Source organism: Kogia breviceps, chromosome 1 (genome assembly GCF_026419965.1).
Source record: "Kogia breviceps isolate mKogBre1 chromosome 1, mKogBre1 haplotype 1, whole genome shotgun sequence".
NCBI lineage: Eukaryota > Metazoa > Chordata > Mammalia > Artiodactyla > Physeteridae > Kogia > Kogia breviceps.
Genome location: NC_081310.1, coordinates 39,659,189 through 39,678,997, shown reverse-complemented (window position 1 = coordinate 39,678,997; position 19,809 = coordinate 39,659,189). Strand labels below are relative to the sequence as shown.

General features: G+C 38.2%; 1 protein-coding gene across 3 annotated transcripts in view; it reads right to left on the bottom strand.

Annotated features, from left to right (window-relative positions):
* Nucleotides 1-19,809, bottom strand: part of EFCAB2 (EF-hand calcium binding domain 2) — a 138,796-nt gene that overhangs the window by 51,947 nt on the left and 67,040 nt on the right. The window contains exon 2 of one of the 3 annotated variants that reach the window (XM_059068265.2): nt 8,699-8,783. The exons of the other annotated variants lie outside the window; for them this stretch is intronic. Within the exon in view, the coding sequence (XP_058924248.1) occupies nt 8,699-8,783 (85 nt within the window). The remainder of the gene's footprint in view (nt 1-8,698; nt 8,784-19,809) is intronic. 3 annotated transcript variants of the gene reach the window in all.

Below are 19,809 nucleotides of genomic sequence, written 5' to 3'. Positions count from 1 at the left end.
ATTTACCTATGCAGTTTTTCAAAAGCTCTTTCAGTGGCCCCAAGCTTTCTCAGGTAATAATTTCTTGGGGAAACTGTCCATGCCACTTCTCCACACTGCTCACACTTTTTACTACCTGATAAAAATGAATTGTGAAATGTTGTATTAACTTCTCTTCAAAAATAGCATTAAAAGTGAAGAAGTTGGACTTCCCTGGTGGCGCAGTGGTTATGAATCCGCCTGCCAAGGCAGGGGATACGGGTTTGAGCCCTGGTCCAGGAAGAGACCACGTGCCGTGGAGCAACTAAGCCTGTGCACCACAACTACTGACCCTGCGCTCTAGAGCCCGTGTTCCACAACTACGGAAGCCCATACGCCTAGAGCCCGTGTTCCACAACAAGAGAAGCCACCACATTGAGAAGCCCATGCACAGCAACAAAGACCCAACGCAGCCAAAAATGAATAAATAAATAAATAAATAAATTTTAAAAAGTGAAGAAGTAGAAGTAATATTTATGGCACCTCCAGTCCTCTTAGGAAGAGTTATTTCTAAATCATTACAAAAAGGTTCTTATTACCTATATCTTATTGAAGCTTAGAAAAGTTCTAATATTCTTAAGGTTCTTGCCAACTGCTTGAGAAACTTGTCTCCTTATCAGTAAAACAAATGAATACTGGGTGTTGCATGCCCCCAGAGACTCATGCTGAGTCGAGATGAAAGCTGTGAAAAAGAGACTCTCTGCATTAGCAAAATGATACCTGAGGCTGCTAGACTGCATGAAGTTTGCCTAAAGACTAAAAAAACAAGAAAATACTAGGAAGAATCTCTTATAGATGCGGCAGGTATAAAATAAACACAAAATAGTGTGGAACACTAATAATAAGGTCACTCTGCAAAAGCACTGAAGCGTAGGAATGGCTCAGATGGATCTATTTGGAGAAAATGGAAAGACTAGAACTTTTAAAATCAGCATTGGACCCTATCTCACTTTTGTTCATCAAATTCTTGAGTATCTATCTGTTCCGGAATTGATTAAAATTGAGTGTTTAAAAATATATGTTGGGCTTCCCTGGTGGCGCAGTGGTTGAGAGTCCACCTGCCAGTGCAGGGGACACGGGTTCGTGCCCCCGTCCAGGAAGATCCCACATGCCACAGAGCGGCTGGGCCCGTAAGCCAAGGCCCCTGAGCCTGCGGGAGAGGCCACAACTGTGAGAGGCCCGCGTACCACACACACACTATATATATATATATATATATATATATATATATATATATATGTTGATCTAACTTTATATACTTTTCAAAAGTCATATTTTTTCACTTGATACTCTTAATATTCTTGTGGCTTAAGTCACGCAGGTATTATTATTGCAATTTTATAAATAAGCAAAATGAAATAAAAAGAGGCGGCCTATGGTAAAAATCACTGATAGAGCCAGCAACTGACTCTATTGACTTCTAGTGTACTTTTATTGCTAGAATCAAACATGAAAAGAACATAGATTATAAAAAACTAGATATGTTTGTGAACAAGATTAGAGCTACTTTCAAATTAAATTTATCAGCTACATGGAAAAATTAGCTTCCTTACTCCTTTTTTTGGGGTTGCGCTGTGCAGCTTGCAGGATGTCAGTTCCCCAACCAGGGACTGAACCTCGCCATGGCAGGGAAAGCACCAAATCCTAACCACTGGACCACCAGGAAACTCTCAAGCTTCCTTAGTTTAGGGGTATTCCTTGTGGAGTGGGTTTTATTTTTTACCAAACTAGCTTTATTCAGGGTAACTTAAATTTATTCTATTAAAACTACTCTAATGACTTTTGTTTCCAAAAATTAAATCCATACTCACAAGGTGTGTCATATGATTAATTTTTCTAAAATTTCTGAATACATGAAAGTAGAAATAGTCAAAAAATAGATGGCAAACATTTCACAGCCTAAGGCTAAGATCTTTCATGTATTAAAAGATAAATCACTAAATGGAAAAATGGGGAAAGGTCATGAACTGCCAGTTCAAACAAAGGGAAATACAAATTGTCTTTAGACCTGCAAAAAGATATCTATAATTAGGGAAATGAAAATTAACACTGAGTTTCTAATTTTCACATATCAGATTGGCAAAAGTCCTAAAGTTTGATAATTAAACTTTAAGAGGGAGTGGGGAAATAGGCATGCTTGTATAATGATGTGAGAGAATTATTGTCAAAATAGCAACACCTACCAAAAATATTCATGCAATTTGACATATTTCCAAGAATTTATCCTAGAGAAAAAGTCTCAATTTTGCAAAATGACATGCATACTCAGATATTCTTTACAACATGGACTGTTATAGCAAAAGCCTAGAAACAACCTAAACATCCATCAAGGGTAGATTAATTCAATATATTATGGTTCATCCATACAATGAAATGAGGCAGCTCTTTATGTACTAATAAAGAATAGTCACCAAAATATATTTATAGGTGAAAAAAGCAAAGTGCATAGGGATTTATATAATATCTCACCACTAATGGTAAAAATACACACACATCCTGCAACTCAATGTCAAAAAAACAAACAATCCAGTTTAAAAATGGGAAAAGGACTTGAGTAGACATTTCTCCAAAGAAGATGTACAAACGGCCAATAAGTACATGAAAATATGTTCAATATCATAATCATTAGAGAAATGCAAATCAGAACCACAAGATTCCACCTTGTACCCATTGGGATGGTTATTTTAAAAAACAAAATGTATTGGCAAGATGTGGTGAAACCGGAGCCTTGTGCTTCGCTGGTGGGAATGTAAAATGGAACAGCCACTGTGGAAAACAGTACAGTGGTTCCTCAAAAAATTAAACATAGAACTACCACATGATCTAGCAATTCTACATCTGGTTACACAACCAAAGAATTAAAAGCAGGGACTTGAAAAGACAGCTGTACATCAGTGTTCACGGCAACATTATTCAAATAGCCAAAAGGTGGAAACAACCCAAATGTCCATGGACAGATGGATGGATAAACAAAATGTGTTATATACACACAGTGGAATATTATTCAGCCTTAAGGGATGGAATTCTGATACATGCTATGACATGGATGAACCCTGAAGACATTATGCTAAGTCAAATAAGCCAGAGGCAAAAGGACAAATACTGTATGATTCCATTTACATGAGGTATCTAGTATACTCAAACTTATAAAGATAGAAAGTAGAATGGTGGTTGCCAGGAGCTTAGGACAGGGGAGAATAGGGAGTTATTGTTTAAAGGGTATGGAGTTTAAGTTTGGGAAAATAAAGTTCTGGAGATGGATGGAAATAATGTGAATGTACTCAATACCACTGAACTATACACTTAAAAATGGTTAAAATGGTAAATTTTATGCTATATATATTTACCACAATAAAAAATACATACATACATACACACACTTGTACTTGCATGGACTATCTCTGGAAGAATTAGAGAAACACAGTAAATCTTGCCTTTAGAAAGGGGAACCAGATACCTAAGTGAAGAGATTTACCTATCACTACATAGTTTTTGTACCTTTAGAATTTTACCCCATGTATATATATTATCTATTCAAAAATTTAATTTTCAATCACACTTATTGATTGAAATCTGAACATAGCGCAGGAAAATGTATATAAGTCAAAATGTATTATAGTCTATGTTTTGTATGAGGCAAAATAAAAATGCCCCTAATTAATGCTACTGAAAACCTGCCTCAATGTTGTTCAAGATGCAACCTTCAAAAACTATTTAACAAGGAAAATGGAAAATAAAATGAACTGCTTCAGAACTTAAAAGATCAAAACAGAACACCCAGATATAAGTAAAAAGTTCTTATGAGACTAAAATATAACATTGCTAATCCAGATTAAATAGAGGAAAAACAAATCTAAATTATTTACTTCAAGAATATAAAGTAGAATAATAATACTAGCTAATATTGTTCTAAGCTTTGAATCCCAAACTAATTCATTCCAAGTTAATATTGTTCTAAGAGCTTTAAAAATGTCCACTGACAACAGTTGTTCTCAAACTTTTTGGTCTCAGAACCCCATTTACACGCTTAAAAATTATTCAGACCCACAAAGAGCTTTTGTTTGTGTGAGTTATATTTATCTATATTTACCATACTAAAAAGTAAACCTCAAAGTTTAAAAATATTTATTTACTAATTCATATAGAAATGATAAACCCATTATATGCTTACATAAATAAAATTTTTATGAAAAATAACTATATTTTCCAAAACAAAAAATAAATTTAATTAGAAAAATGGCACTGTTTTACATGTTTGCAAATCTCTTTAATGTCTGGCTTAACAGAAGGCAGCTGGATTCTCATATCTGGTTCTGCATTCAATCTGTTACAATATCACACATGTAGCTTTTGAAAAACTCCAATATACACTTGTGAAAAATGAGAATGAAAATAGAAAATACTGTCTCAAGATTTTTTATGAAAATAGTTTTGATTTCACAGACCCCTGAAAGAGTCCTGCGGATACACAGGGGTCTCCAAACCATTTTGAGAACTACTTACTTACATCAATCCTATGTGGCAAATGTAAATAAAAACTGAGGCACAGAGAGAATAAATAAATTACAGTCACAAAGCTAGGAATGAACCCAGAAAGTCTGATTCCAATCCCCAGGGTTGCCCCTCAGAGCCAGGACAAAAGCAGCAAGGGCCCATGTCATAATGTTTTACATAATGATTTAAAAAAACCCACTGGCTGCCTGGCAGTCACAATACCAGAACTCCACTCCACCTAATGTGCTAATATTTCACATTAAATCTTTTAATTCATGCAAAGCAGAGGTAAGGGGTGCTGGTCTGCCCGTCAAGGGAAACAGCATCACTGAGGGATGAAGCACATTAGGGCAGGAATAGCCAAATGCCCTGGAAGCTTCTCAAGGAACAGCTGTCTCTTCCAAACCGAGCTATTATGTCTGTCTCTGGAACTCCTACTCCATTCAGACCCCTCCTTATACCATTCAATCTACACAGAATACTGCCTTCAATTCTTAATTAAAATGTTCAAAAAGAAGAGTAATAAAGAGACTAGTTCTATCAGATAGTAAAGCACACTATAAATTGATAGGAATTAATATAGGATTGTCCTAGTATATATGACCAGGAGGTAAGGCGATAGATCAGAATACATAGCCTAAATTAGACTCAATTATAGAAAATGCAGTACATTATAAAGTGGATCTAATAATTCAAGAAGTAAATAAACTGAACTGTTTAGCAATTTGAAAAAAAAATCTATTTAGACCTTCACTTTTAATCATATGCCAAAATAAATTCTAGCTAGATGAACTGCTTTTACAAATAGAGGAGCCTGTTGAGGCTAGGCAAGGCAGGACCAGACCTTATTCAGCACTGCATCCCCAGGCCTCTTCCAGGGCTGCGGCACAGCTGCCCCAAACAGAAGAAACTACTTTGAGTTTCAACTCTGTGGCTAGTCTATTATTCGATCTTGCGCAAGTCATTTTGCCTCTTGGTCCTTAATTTCTGATTTATAGAGAGTGGATAGTAATGATACCTGCAGCATGAGAACACTCACTGTAAACTTTAAAGTGCTATACAAATTAGGAGAAGGAGTACAGACTAGAAACGGCGTTCATCCATGTTCCTACCACTCAGATACGCTTAGCATTAATATTTTAGTGCTAAAAACAATGCCAATTTTCTTAGTAACTTTATTTTATAAAGTAGACATTTTAAGAGCATACACTTTTCCTCGGGGCCTCAGTACAATTATTTTAATTCTGAATGGGTAAAAGATGCATCTCTTAAACATGTTTATTTCCCCTGAATTGGCCCTTCTATCAAAAAAAGGCCTGGCATCACTGCTCTATGGGATTTGGGAAATTTTCTCTTCACTGCTACTTTCAGGAAGCCTCAAAGCAGATGAGCCCATGAAGTCCATGAAGGGTGGGGTGGAGGGGAGCAGGGAGGGAGGGGCGACACAGCCCAGCAAGACACTGAATTAGAGGAACGCTGATGTGACCTTGAGCAAGCTATTTACCTTCTCCTAGTCTCCAAAAACTGGAGATGCCAACCCTTACCGTACTAATAAAAAGACTAAAATGAGGTAATGTACACAAAAACCCTTAGCACCCAACTATAGGTAGACATCAGAGAGCAAGGCTTGAGTAAATGCTGGTTTCCCTTCTCTGTTCCCCCTCTCTTTCATAAAGCTATTCTGGTTCTTCTTGCACATCCCTGAATTATCTGACAATACCTCTCCTCTCCTTCCCCAGGAGAACCCTTCTGCTCCAGTGAGAGGTCTGAGGTAAAGGCAAGTGCCATCCATATATTTAGTTATTCAAATTGCAGGCAAGAGTCACAAGCTCCCCACCCCATCCCAAACCCTATCAACCACCACTACTGTCCCACCCAGTTTCCCAGTAGGATACTCACACTGCGAGTGTCATTCACAATGCATGCAGTGAGGCTGGCGCCACTTGGAGCTGTGCAGTGCTCAGCCCTGCACTTTACCCTCACACTTCCCTGACAATGGCTGAGCCAAGCCTCCCACAAGGCCGACTACAGTTGCAGTGCTGCAAGTTAACTCCATTCTCTACCTTATCCACTGCAGTAAAGCCCACAAACATAGCTGAGGTACCAAACAAAACTTTGTAAGGTGATACTATAAAGTAATGAAACGGACTGCACTTTTCACTCTCCTTTCCTGCAATCACACCTTGTACCTTCAGGTGTAAGAAACTAAGGAATACATATACAGTCAGCCCTCCATATCCGTGGGTTCCACATCTGAAGATTCAACCATCCACAGATCTAAAATACTGCGAGAAAAAACCCCAGAAAGTTCCAAAAGCAAAATCTGAATTTGCCACATGCCACAGGCAACTATTTACATAGCATTTACACTGTATTAGGTACTATAAGTAATCAGAGATGATTTAAAATATACGGGAGGGACTTCCTGGTGGTGCAGTGGTTAAGAGTCTGCCTTCCACTGCAGGGGACACAGGTTCGCACCCTGGTCCAGGAAGATCCCACATGCCGCGGAGCAACTAAGCCCAAGCGCCACAACTACTGAGTCTGCACTCTAGAGCCCGTGAGCCACAACTACTGAAGCCCGCACACCTAGAGCTCATGCTCTGCAACAAGAGAAGCCACCACAATGAGAAGCCCACGCACCGCAACAAAGAGTAGCCCCCGCTCACCGCAACTAGAGAAAGCCCACGCACAGCAATGAAGACCCAATGCAGCCATAAACAAACAAACAAATAAATTTATATATAAAAAAATAAAATATACAGGAGGATGTAGGTAGGTAATATGCAAATTCTATGCCACTTTTTATAAGGGATTTGAGCATCCGTAGATTTTGGTATCCTCGAGGGGTGAGGGGTTGGGGGTGAGTCAGGGTGTGCCTTGGAACCAATCCCTTGTAGATACTGAGGGACGACCGTAGCTACAATTTGTCATACATAAAACCTCCTATTGTTCATTCAGTTTAGCTCAAATTTAAAGCACTTAGTCCTGGGAGTTCCCTGGCAGTCCAGTGGTTATGACTCTGCACTTTCGATGCCAAGGGGCTGAGTTCAATCCCTGGTCGGGCAACTAAGATCCCACAAGCCATGCAGGGGGGAGAAAAAGCACTTAGTCACTTCCAACTGTATTGTTGGCCTCTGTACTACTAGTTTCTGACTCTTGAGATTGTGATCCCATCATATACTCCTCATTCAGCTTGGTCTCCTGGAACTATGGTTTCATTGCCTTTCTTTGATGTACATATGTGGCATAGATTCTACAGCTTCTGTTTTATGCATGTATAATCTCCTCTACCTTTTGCCTCTTCTTTTTTCACACTATTCTTTGTCTCCTGTCCTCCATTCTAGATCTACCAGTATTCATGTCTTTTTCTCATTGTTTATGTTCTTTTGTTTTGGTTCTTTCATTTATTTTACTTGAAGAGTGTACCATGTTTAAGTATTATTAATCCTTCTTTGTAATATCACGTTCATAGCTTGATTATACATACCTATGTATTTTATTTTTTATTTTTTAAAAATTTATTTATTTAATTTATTTATTTTTGGCTATGTTGGGTCTTCATTGCTGCACACAGGCTTTCTCTAGTTGTGGCGAGCAGGGGCTACTCTTCCTTGTGGTGCGCAGGCTTCTCATTGTGGTGGCTTCTCCTATTGCAGAGCATGGGCTCTAGGCATGCAGGCTTCAGTAGTGTGGCTCACAGGCTCTAGAGAGCAGGCTCAGTAGTTGTGGCACACAGACTTAGCTGCTCCGCAGCATGTGGGATCTTCCCAGACCAGGGATCAAACCCGTGTCCCTTGCAATGGCAGGTGGATCCTTAACCACTGAGCCACCAGGGAAGTCCCCATACCTATGTATTTTAAAAGCAAATTCTATTCATTCACTCAACAAATATATACTGAGTGCCAACTATGTGTCTAGTACTATAGTAGAGTTAGCCTCATTCACAGAATTTAGTCTGTAGGTTAGAATAGGCAATGTGGATATATATTCTTTCCACCAGATTATGAAGAATAAGAAACAGTACTGATCCAAAGCAACAGATAGAAAAGACCTTTTACAGGGTACAGAAAAATAAGTACTTTAAATAGCAGAAGTCCAAAGAATGTAAAAAGAAGAGAATGAACCCTCTTCTACTTTACAAGTTGTACCAGCAATTTAGAATTAGAGGAAAACATTTCCAAACCTCACATCCACTGTATTATTTGACTCATGGTCAAATACTTCAAAAGCTTCTTTGATTTTTTTGTGAAATTCTGCTACTGCTATCTCTGCAAAAGAGAAAGTAAATAAAAATTATTTTATTTTAACTTTAAATTCAAAACAAAAATTTCAATAACTAGAAATTCTAGGAAGGAAGAACATGGCAGAACTCCTTCCTAATATTTTTTACTGGGGGTGGGGGGTGGGGAGAGGCTATGTAGGAGAATGTCTTTACGCTTAGGAGAGGCATGCTGAACTCTTTAAGAGTGAAATGTTATGATGTTTACAATTTACTTTTCTCTCCCTTCCCGATATTCTTAATGTATCATTTGGCATGTTTAACTTCCTCTAGAGATCTCAAAGAACGGAGCTTTTTTTAAAACTTTTTTACTGAGGCATAATACACAAACAAGAAAGTACCAAAGGTGCACTGATCTCAAGTACACAGCTTACTGAGTTTTTATATATGTATATAGTCATAGAGCTGAACTACCACCCAGATCAAGATATAGAACATTTCCAGCACCAGCCTATCATCCATCTTAGTTTGGGTAGATCCTAGCCTGAGAAACAGAAGGAATCCAATGCCAAGGATATTGTGTTTCTCTGGTGTATCCACCTGTCTTGCTTTACTCTATGCTTGAGGAGGATGGAAACTGGGGAGCGGGAGGCATACAAAAGCAACATGTTACACTCGCTCAAAAAAACTTTCAAACTAGTGTTGAGACTAAAACTTACTTAGATGAAACAATTAAAACATCATTTATTCAGTAAATATTGATTGAGTACCTACTATGTGTAGTATATAGTACACTATGTACTATGTGTACATGTATACTATGTGTGTACTATGTACACTATTCTAAGTGCTACGGTTGGAGCAAAGAACAAAATAGACAAAAAATTCCTGGCTCTGTGGAGCTATTTTGTGCATGGTGGGGGAGATACATAAGTTTATACACACTTGGTAAAATACACAGTAAGTCAAATGGTGCTAGAAAATATAAAGCCAGGAAGGAACATGGGCGCTGGCAATGTGGATAGGGGAGAATGGGATGGGATGGTGGTTTGGGAAGGCCTACCTAAGTGATAAGGTAACATCTGCACAGACTAGAAGGAGGAGAAAGAGCCAGCCTTGTAAATATCTGCAGGAAGAGTTTTTAGCCAGAGAGAACGAGAAAGGCAGAATGGTAGGAAATAAGGTCAGAAAGGTATGAGTTTGGGGGTGGGGACAGATTCTATAAAGGCTCTGCAGGCTACTTTAAGGACGGTGTCCTGTACTTTGAAAGAAGTGAGAAACCACTGGAGGGTTCGAAGCAGCGAAGTGACATGGTCTGGCTTCTATTCACTTTGGCTATTATGTTAAGAATACCCTGGAAAGGAACAAGGGTGGAAGAAAAGGCACCAGTTAGGAGGATATTGCTATATTCTAGATGAGAGAATAACTGTACTTACTATTTGAAAAATAAATAGTTTTTCTAGAAAAAGTGGAAAGGGAGAGATTAAGTATGAGTTTAGATAATTATTTTAATTATAAATATATTCCCTTTACCCTAACATAACCACTAACATAACATTTTGCTGTATTTTCCTTTCTTTGTACACAACCTTTTATAACTACCATTCATTCTCCTAACTACTTCACTGAAATGTTTTATTTTTCCAGGTTGCAGCATAACCTTCAATTCTGAACAGTACCAAAGGAATGTAACAGTTTATTGATAGTGTTAATTTTTCTTTATTATAATAAATAACATGACAGCAAACTTCTACTAGTTTAATAAGCAAGTAAATGTTATCTCATTATTTAAATTTACAGCTCTTTGCTTACAAGTAAGTCTAAATAATGATCCTTTATGCTTGTTTACCACCTCTATTTTCTATGCTATGAATTGTCTGTTCATGTTCTCTGCTCACTCCTACTGCGATCTTCTGTTTTTTCTTAACAATTTGTATGAGCTCTTTTAATAATAAAGACTTAACCCTATGTCATGATTACTGAAAACAATTTTCCAGGTCAGCTGTTTTCATTTGTTTTCCTAAAATGAAAACAGTTCCATCTCCTTTATGATAACCAAACTCACACATGATTACTGAAGAAAAAAAAAAAATGAAAGAAGTTTAGACTAAGTAAAAACCACTTCAAATCCTACCAAGCAGAGTTAACTACTCTTAATGTTGTCCTCTAATCTAGTTTTTCACTCAACAATGAACTGTGAGCATCTTTTTATTCTCAAAAAAATTATTACATTATCATTTTTAGTGTTTGATATTCCATTATAGAACTTTATCATAATTTATTAAACCAACTCCCTAATTGTAGACATTTAGGTAGTTCCCAATTTTTTTGTTTTTACAATAATTCTTGAGTGAACCATTCTTCCCAATTCGTCTTTGTGCATTTGTCTTATTATCTCGCTGAAATACAATAAGTTGAATTTGTGTTAGATATTGGGAAGGCTCTTATTAGTCTTAATAGTACCTTGGGAAAATCTCACTGGTTATAATACTGCCATTGCACAAAGCTGATGTTCGCTTTTTAAATTTAAGATTTTTTTTCAACTTTACTTTTATTTAAAATGAGGCCATATTTTCCTCTTATAAAAAGAGAGTTCAACTAGAACTGTCAATTTTCTCATCTGTAAAACAAGAGCACTGAATCAGCTGACTATATTCATTCAGAACTCAATTTCTTTATCTTATGATCACTAAGATTCTCCCTAAATCTAATATACTAAGGTTCTAAGGAAAGGAAAATATATTACTAACGGCATGTTTTCATTTTTATTTCTTAGAGTTCAAACGTCCACCATTCACCTTGGTTTAAGCTTAAGGAACAATTCAAGAGGATACAATGCAGGTGGGAGGGGAAAACAGACCCCTCACACAAGCTGTGCCATGTTGCAATCAGCCTTCCATTTGAAAAATAATCTTCTCTATAGCTTTAAAGTGATAACTGAGTACCGACAATGCTTCTTGTTTCAAACTGATTTTCTCTGGCTCTTCCTGAACACTTTCTGAGGAATCACTGACCTCTTCGATTTCTGAGGAGGAAGGACTCTCTACTGTCACAGTCACAGGAAATTCTGATGGACCTTTGTTAACGTAGTTAAGTCTCTCTCTCACACAACTAGCCCACTTAGCTCCAGGTTCCTTGGCGCACCCGATGCACTTACACAGCATTTATGAGCTTTACACAACTGGAAGGTCACATCTTTATTTCTTATTGCAGGAACACGACTTCTGTAAAGTTTATTTCTGTCAGAACCTATCTCGCCAAGCCGTGGCTGGAAGAAGCTCTGGATACAGATCAGGGGCAGAGGGTGCTCAGGAGCGGCGCCCAGTCGACCCCGCGGAGGTGGTCGGCGTTAAGTCCAGCAGGCCCTCCCGCAGGGAAGCGCGCACGGCAGGCAGAGGCACCGAGTCCTGCAGCGCGCACAGGTCCTCACAGCGCAAGAAGAGGCCGGCCGCGCTGTCCCGGCGCAGCTTCACCGAGTGATCATGGCCCGAGCGCGGCCTCGGGGACTCTGGCTGCGGACACGATGCCCACACCCGCCTGGGGCCCTCAGCTCGCCTCCCAGCCGCTCGGGTGCCCACCGCCCAGTGGCTGCGGCCCCGCAGCGTGCGCAGGACCCACGTCGCAGCCAGAAGACATAGGGCCACGGGCCCCAGCTAGGCCGGCCCCTCCATGCCGTGCTCCGGAGCCCCCGCGTGGCCTGGTGTTGGCGCTGACATCAACTAAGATTTTTTTTTTAAGTACATTATCTTTTATTTTTATTTTAGTCACATCTGTTAAGATTTCTTCTCATCCTTTAAAGTTTAGAAACATCCTTTGAAAGGACCACCAAAAGAGGGAGAAGATCATCTTTTTTCTATAGGTTTGGTGAATACTCAATTCTATTTTCTTCTACAGTTTAAAAATATACTTACTCTTAAATCCATCTGAAAGTTATTTTGTCATGATTCAAAGTGAAAGATTAATTTCTAATCTCATTTTAGTAATTTCTAATTTACTAAGCACTTGAGTTCTTTCCTCCTACTTTATAATGTGTTATAATCCTTTATGTGATGGAGACTAGTTCTATTGATCGTCTATTCTATCAATTCCATTCTGAATTGCATTTCTAGTCTTACACCATTACCATCCTATTTTACTTATTACCACTGTTATTGGTCTTCTTTTTAGGAATGTTCTTTAATATTCTCACCCATGTATTCTTCCAAATGAAATTTAGAAATCCAAATAAAATTTAGAAATTCCAAATAAAACACCATTGGGAGTTTTATTGCTATTACAATGAAGCTATATGCTGAGAAAGAATTAACATTTTAAAATAGTTTTCAGACTTCCCTGGTGGTGCAGTGGTTAAGAATCTGCCTGCCAATGCAGGGGACATGGGTTCGAACCCTGGTCCGGGAAGATCCCACATGCCATGGAGCAACTAAGCCCGTGCACCACAACTACTGAGCCTGCACTCTGAAGCCCACGTGCCACAACTACTGAGCCTGCGTGCCACAACTGCTGAAGCCTGAGCGCCTGGAGCCCGTGCTCTGCAGCAGGAGAGGCCACCATGGTGCAAGGCCCGTGAACCGCAGCAAAGAGTAGCCCCCGCTCACCACAATTAGAGAAAGCCCGTGCTCAGCAACAAAGACTCAACACATCCAAAAATTAAAATAAATAAAAATTTTAAAAGTCTTTGAGATATTCTAAAGAAACTTGTTAACTTTAATGCAGCATTTTCCAAATTTACTGGATCATGGAATCTCCTTTTTCCAATTGTCATCTGTCAGGAATAAATAATGCTTTAATTGACATTTGGAACTTCCCTAACTCAGGAGTCCTCACCCACTGGACACAGGTATGATGTGAATGGATTACAGGGGCATCCGAAAATACTGATCCTCTCATTTCTTAGTGTGGCCAGGTCTAGGCTGGGCAGCAAAACGCAGCTATTCCAGGGCTTCCTAGCAGGAGGCTCTAGGCAGTACAGGATCTGATGGCAAGCCCCTTGGTCACACCGGTGGCAAGCACAACAAATGCTATCAGGTACCCACTGCTCCACACTTGCCATGAAGGTGATCTACCACATGGGCTCCTATTTCAGAAGCCAGAAATCAAATGCACCACTGCTCACCATGGACAAGGAACCCATGGAGCCACTGGAATAGTTTGTGCTCCACATGCCCATGGAACATAATATGCAATCCAGTGTTGGGACTGAGGAGGCTTGTGGCTCTAAGAAACAGCACCCAATCCTTATCTTCACATATATTGGCTAATTCTATCCCTCTGCAGCTGATGTGCCCTTTTAGTATCAGCCAAGCCTGCTTCATGGCTCTAACAACACATACATGTTATATAAATTAAATCTTTACCATTATTTTTAAATAACTGATAGGAGAAAGTTCAACTGGATTAAAAAACCATTCGCATTGTATCACAAAATTTTCTAATTATATTTATTAATTAAAGGAGGAGTTTTTGACAGAAACAAACTCACAGATATACAGAACAAACTAGTAACTAGTGGTTATCAGTGGGGAGAGGGAAAGGATGAGGGGTGAGACAGGGCTATGGGATTGAGAGACACAAACTACTATGTATAAAATAAATAAGCAGGGGCTTCCCTGGTGGCGCAGTGGTTGAGAGTCCGCCTGCCCATGCAGGGCACACGGGTTCGTGCCCTGGTCCGGGAAGATCCCACATGCCGCGGAGCGGCTGGGCCTGTGAGCCATGGCCGCTGAGCCTGCGTGTCCGGAGCCTGTGCTCCACAAGGGGAGAGGCCACAACAGTGAGAGGCCCGCGTACCGCAAAAAAATAAATAAGCAATAAGGATATATTATACAGCACAGGGAAATATGCCATTATTTTGTAATAACTTTAAATGGAGTATAATCTATAAACACTGAATCACTATGTTGTACACCTGAAACTAATGTAATATTTTAAATCAACTACACTTCAATTTAAAAAGGATACATTTTTGAGATTATAAATATAATTTCAACTGTTTTAAATTTTTTAGTGGTTGAGAAAAATACTTTTACATTTTTAAATAGTTTCCCATTGGTAATAAACTATCAAAAATTGAGGAGCTTATATTTAAAAATCTGATCAGGAATTGAAAAAAGTCATCCCTCAAATCCACAGGGAGATTGGTTCCAGGACCCACGGATACCAAAATCCGAGGACATTCAAGTTCCTTATATAAAATGGCGTAGTATTTGCATATAGCTACACACATCCTCCCATATATGCTAAATCACCTCTAGATTACTTATAATATCTAACACAATGTAAATGCTATAAAAGTAGTTGCTGGGAACACTGCAAATTCAAGTTTGAATCTGAAATTGAAAGCTTCGTATTGTAAACAACTCTATACCCATCACCTGTATCAAACTATGACTAATATTTTGCTGTTTTTTTGCTTCTTCCCTATGTCTCTGTCTCTAAGTAAATTGCAGACATTACAATTATTCATCCCTAAATACTTCAACACGCATCTCCTAAAAATAAGGACAATCCTCCTACGTAACCCCAATATAATTATGACATCCTTAAAAATTAACAAAAATTCACTAAAATCATCTAATATCTATTCAATATATAAATATCTAAATTGTACCATAATGTTTATTTTTTCAACTTACACTCTAATTAAAGTTTATTTACTACATTTGGTCTTAATATTTTTTGGTCTCTTTTAAACTACCACAGTCCTTCATCCTTCCCTAGTCTCCTATCCCCCTATGAAATTAGCTTGTGGAAGAGACCAGGCTATGCAATCTCTTATAAAATGTCCTACATTCTGGACTTGTCTGATAGCAGTTCTTGTTTCACCTTCATGTTAAAAAACTACTTCTCCATTAAGTTTCATTCCTTCAGGACATATCACCTGCTACTCCTTCTCACTGCTATCTTTTATTGATTCTCTGATCACTTTCCTCCAAATTTATCACCCCAATTAATTCAGTTTCCAACAACCCATCCTCACAGTTCTATTTGATCAACACCTTTTGATTCCACTTATTAAATTATTTTAAAATCTGTCTCCCTCCTTCCATTTCCACTGCCACTGCTTACGTTTAGACCTTCATCACTTCTGAACTGGATTAATACAGTCACTTCCCGTCTTTTTGCCTTTAGTCTCCTTTCCCTCCATTCCCATTCCATCCTTCAAACCATAGTCCACATTTTGCTAGAATGATCTTTTTAAAACAAAACTTTGCTCATATGACTTCCTGGTTTAAAATCTTTCGATGGTTCCCAAGGTCTTTAAAAAAAAACATTGGTTTAAAATCTTTCAATGGTTCCCAAGGTCTTTAAAAAAAAACATTCAGTCTCCTTAATCAGGTACACAAATCCCTTTACAATCTTGCCCCCTTTTTATCTCAAAAATGCCATTTCTCAGCACGTTCCCATACAGATTCTCCACCTTGAAAATCTTTGTAGTTTTTCAATTAATATGCTTTTTCATTGTCATTGTGATTGATAGTCCTTCTGTATGGAACAGTCCTCTCCTTTCTCCGGGCTAATTCTACTCATCATTCAAGGCAGTTTAAGAGTAACACACACCTTTCTGAAGGCTACCCTCATCCTCTTTTTCAATTAGGTACCCTCCTATGTAATCATGTAGCATCCATGGATATCTCTATTATAATGTTATATCAAACTACGTTGTAATCAGTGGTTTACTTATTTGTCTCCCCTTCCAAACTTGTAAACACCTTGAGAAAAACTTTGACACTGCCTGGAACATACTAAAATCTCAATAAATGCTTACTAAATAGTTAATAACTGCATGTGAGATAATCCATATCCCATTTGGTTATGACAATTCACAATTTCCCTTTTTGGTGTTTTGTTGGATATTAACAGAATTATATTTATTTCCTTCATATAATGAAACTAGGTAACGTTTAATTTTTTTTCTATGTTGTAGAACAATTTGTATAACAAGAGAATTATCTTTTGGGTAAGAAGTTGTCAAGGAAAGAATTAAGGTAGTATAACAAAAAGACAGTAAAATGCAGTGGTTGACAAATTCAGCAATATATTAAAAGGATAACACATCATGACCAATTGGGATTTATTCCAGGAAAACAAGATCGGTTCAACATACACAAATCAATCAAAGTTGCATACCACTTTAATAGAATGAAGGCAGAAAAGCCACATGATTAGGACAATTGATATAGAAAAAGCATTTGACAAAATTCAACACACTTTCATAATAATAATATTCAGAAAACTAGGAATAGAAGGAAACTTCCTCAACATGATAAAAGGCCTTATATGAAAAACCCACAGCTAATATCATTTTCAATGCTGACAGACAAAGCTTTTCCTATAAGATCAGGAATAAGACAAGGATGCTGTCTTTTACCTCTTCTATTCAACATAGTATTGGATGTTCTAGCCAGAGGATATGGGCAAGAAAAAGAAATAAAAGGCATCCAAGTTGGAAAGGAAGAAGCAAAATCATCTCTGTTCACAGAGGATATAATCTTATATATAGAAAACCCTGAGTCTGCCAAAAAAAACCAAAAACAAACAAACAAAAACAAACAAAACCTGATAGAGCTAATAAACACATTCAGCAAAGTTGCAGGATATAAAATCCACACACAAAAATCAGTCACATTTCAATACAATAAAATTTTCAATACAATTAAAGCAAACAATCTGAAAAGGAGTTTTTAAAATTCCATTTGTAATGTCACAAAAATATCAACCCCAAAAATACATAAGTTGGACATCATCAAAATTAAAACTTACGTGAATCAAAGGACACTACCAAGAGTGAAAAGACAACCCACAGAATGAGAGAAAACATTTGCAAAGCATATATCTGATAAGGAATTAATATCCAGAATATATAAGAACTCCTATAACTAAACAACAGAAAAACCAACACAATTAAAAAATATGAAAACTTTGAATAGTCATTTCTCAAAAGAAGTTATACAAATGGCTTATTAGTACCTGAAAAAATGCTCAACATCACTAGTCATCAAATGCAAATCAAAACCACAATGAGATAATACTTCATGCTCATTAGGATGTCTATTATAAAAACAGAAAATAACAAGTCTTGGTGAGGATGTGGAAAAACTGGAACTGTTGTGCATTGCTGATGGAAATATAAAATGGTACAGCTAGGGACTTCCCTGGTGGCGCAGTGGTTAAGAATCCACCTGCCAATGCAGGGGACACGGGTTCGATCCCTGGTCCGGGAAGATCCCACATGCTGCGGAGCAACTAAGCCTGTACGCCACAACTACTGAGCCTACGCTCTAGAGCCCACAAGCCACAACTACTGAAGCCTGCATGCCGCAACTACTGAAGCCCACATGCCTAGAGCCTGTGCTCCTCAACAAGAGAAGCCACCACAATGAGAAGCCCATGCACCACAACGAAGAGTAGCCCCCACCTCTCCACAACTAGAGAAAGCCCGTGTGCAGCCAAAAAAAAAAAAAAAAAAAAAAAAGGTACAGCTGCTGTTGTGGAAGACAGTACAGTAGTTCCTCAAAAAATTAAAATCTAATTACCATACAACCCAGCACAGCAATTCCACTTCTGGGTATACATCCAAAAGAATTGAAAGCAGTGTCTCAGCAGGTATTTGTACACCAATGTTCATAGCAGCATTATCCACAGTAGCCCAAAGGTGTAAACAACCCAAATATCCATTGACAGATAGATGCATAAGTGAAATGTGGCATATATATACAAGTGAAATATCACTCAGTCTTGAAATGAACTATGACACATGCTACTACATGGATGAACTTTGAAGATGTTACGCTACGTGATATAAGCCAGATACAAAAGAACAAATGCTGTATGATTCCAATTATATGAGGAACCCAGAATAGTCAAACTCATAAAAACAGAAAGTAGAATGGTGGTTGCAAGGAGCTGGGAGGAATGGAGAGTTATTGTCAAATGGGTACAAAGTTTTTGCTTGGAATGATGAAAAGTTCTGGAAATGGATAGTGGTGATAGTTGCACAGCACTGTGAATGTACTTAATGTCACTGAATTGTGCATTTTAAATGGTTAGAATGGTTTTTTAAAAAATCCTAAAATTCAAAGTTAGAAAGAAAAAAGAACCAACCATTCTAATGAAGTTGTTCTAAAATTGATAGTGGTAATGGGTGCACATATCTGTGAATATATTAAAAACAACTGAATTGTATACTTCAAAAGCATGAACTGCATGGTATGTGAATTATATCTTAATAAAACTGCTATTAAAAAAAGATGGGGGCTTCCCTGGTGGCGCAGTGGTTGAGAATCTGCCTGCCAATGCAGGGGACACGGGTTCGTGCCCCGGTCTGGGAAGATCCCACATGCCACGGAGCGGCTGGGCCCGTGAGCCATGGTCACTGAGCCTGCGCGTCCGGAGCCTGTGCTCTGCAACGGGAGAGGCCACAACAGTGAGAGGCCCACGTACCACAAAAAAAAAAAAAAAGATGGAAGGGATATTATAATTCTTACACTCACAGGGAAGATAATTATGTAACTAAACATTTCTCTTATTTTAATAAATAATGTGTGTATTTTTAAGTTACCAAAATATTAAAAATATTATATATGCCAATTAATGTAATTTTTAACAATTTTGTGAAGGCAACCCATTTTATTTCTTCCTTCGCAATCTAAACTTTTATTTACTCTTCTTGTATCATTCCATTAGCTAGCTGTCTGAGTCTATTTGGGCTGCTGTAACAAAATATCACAGATTTGGTATTTTATAAATAACAGAGGCTTATTTCTCACAATTCTGGAGACTGAAAGTCTGAAATCAGGGTGTCAGCATGGTTCAGTGAGGGCTCTCTTTCAGGGTGCAGACTTATCATTGTAGCTTCACACAGTGGAAGTTGCTAGGGAGCTCTGTGGGATCTTTTTTATAAGAGCACTAATCCCACATGAGTGACCTAATCACCTGCCAAAGGCCACAACTACTAATACCATCACCTTTGGGAGTTAGGATTTCAACAAATGAATCTGGTGGGGGACACAAAAATTCAGACCATAGCACTAGCACTTACAGTATCTTGTTGAAAAGGTGTGGTGAGATGGGAC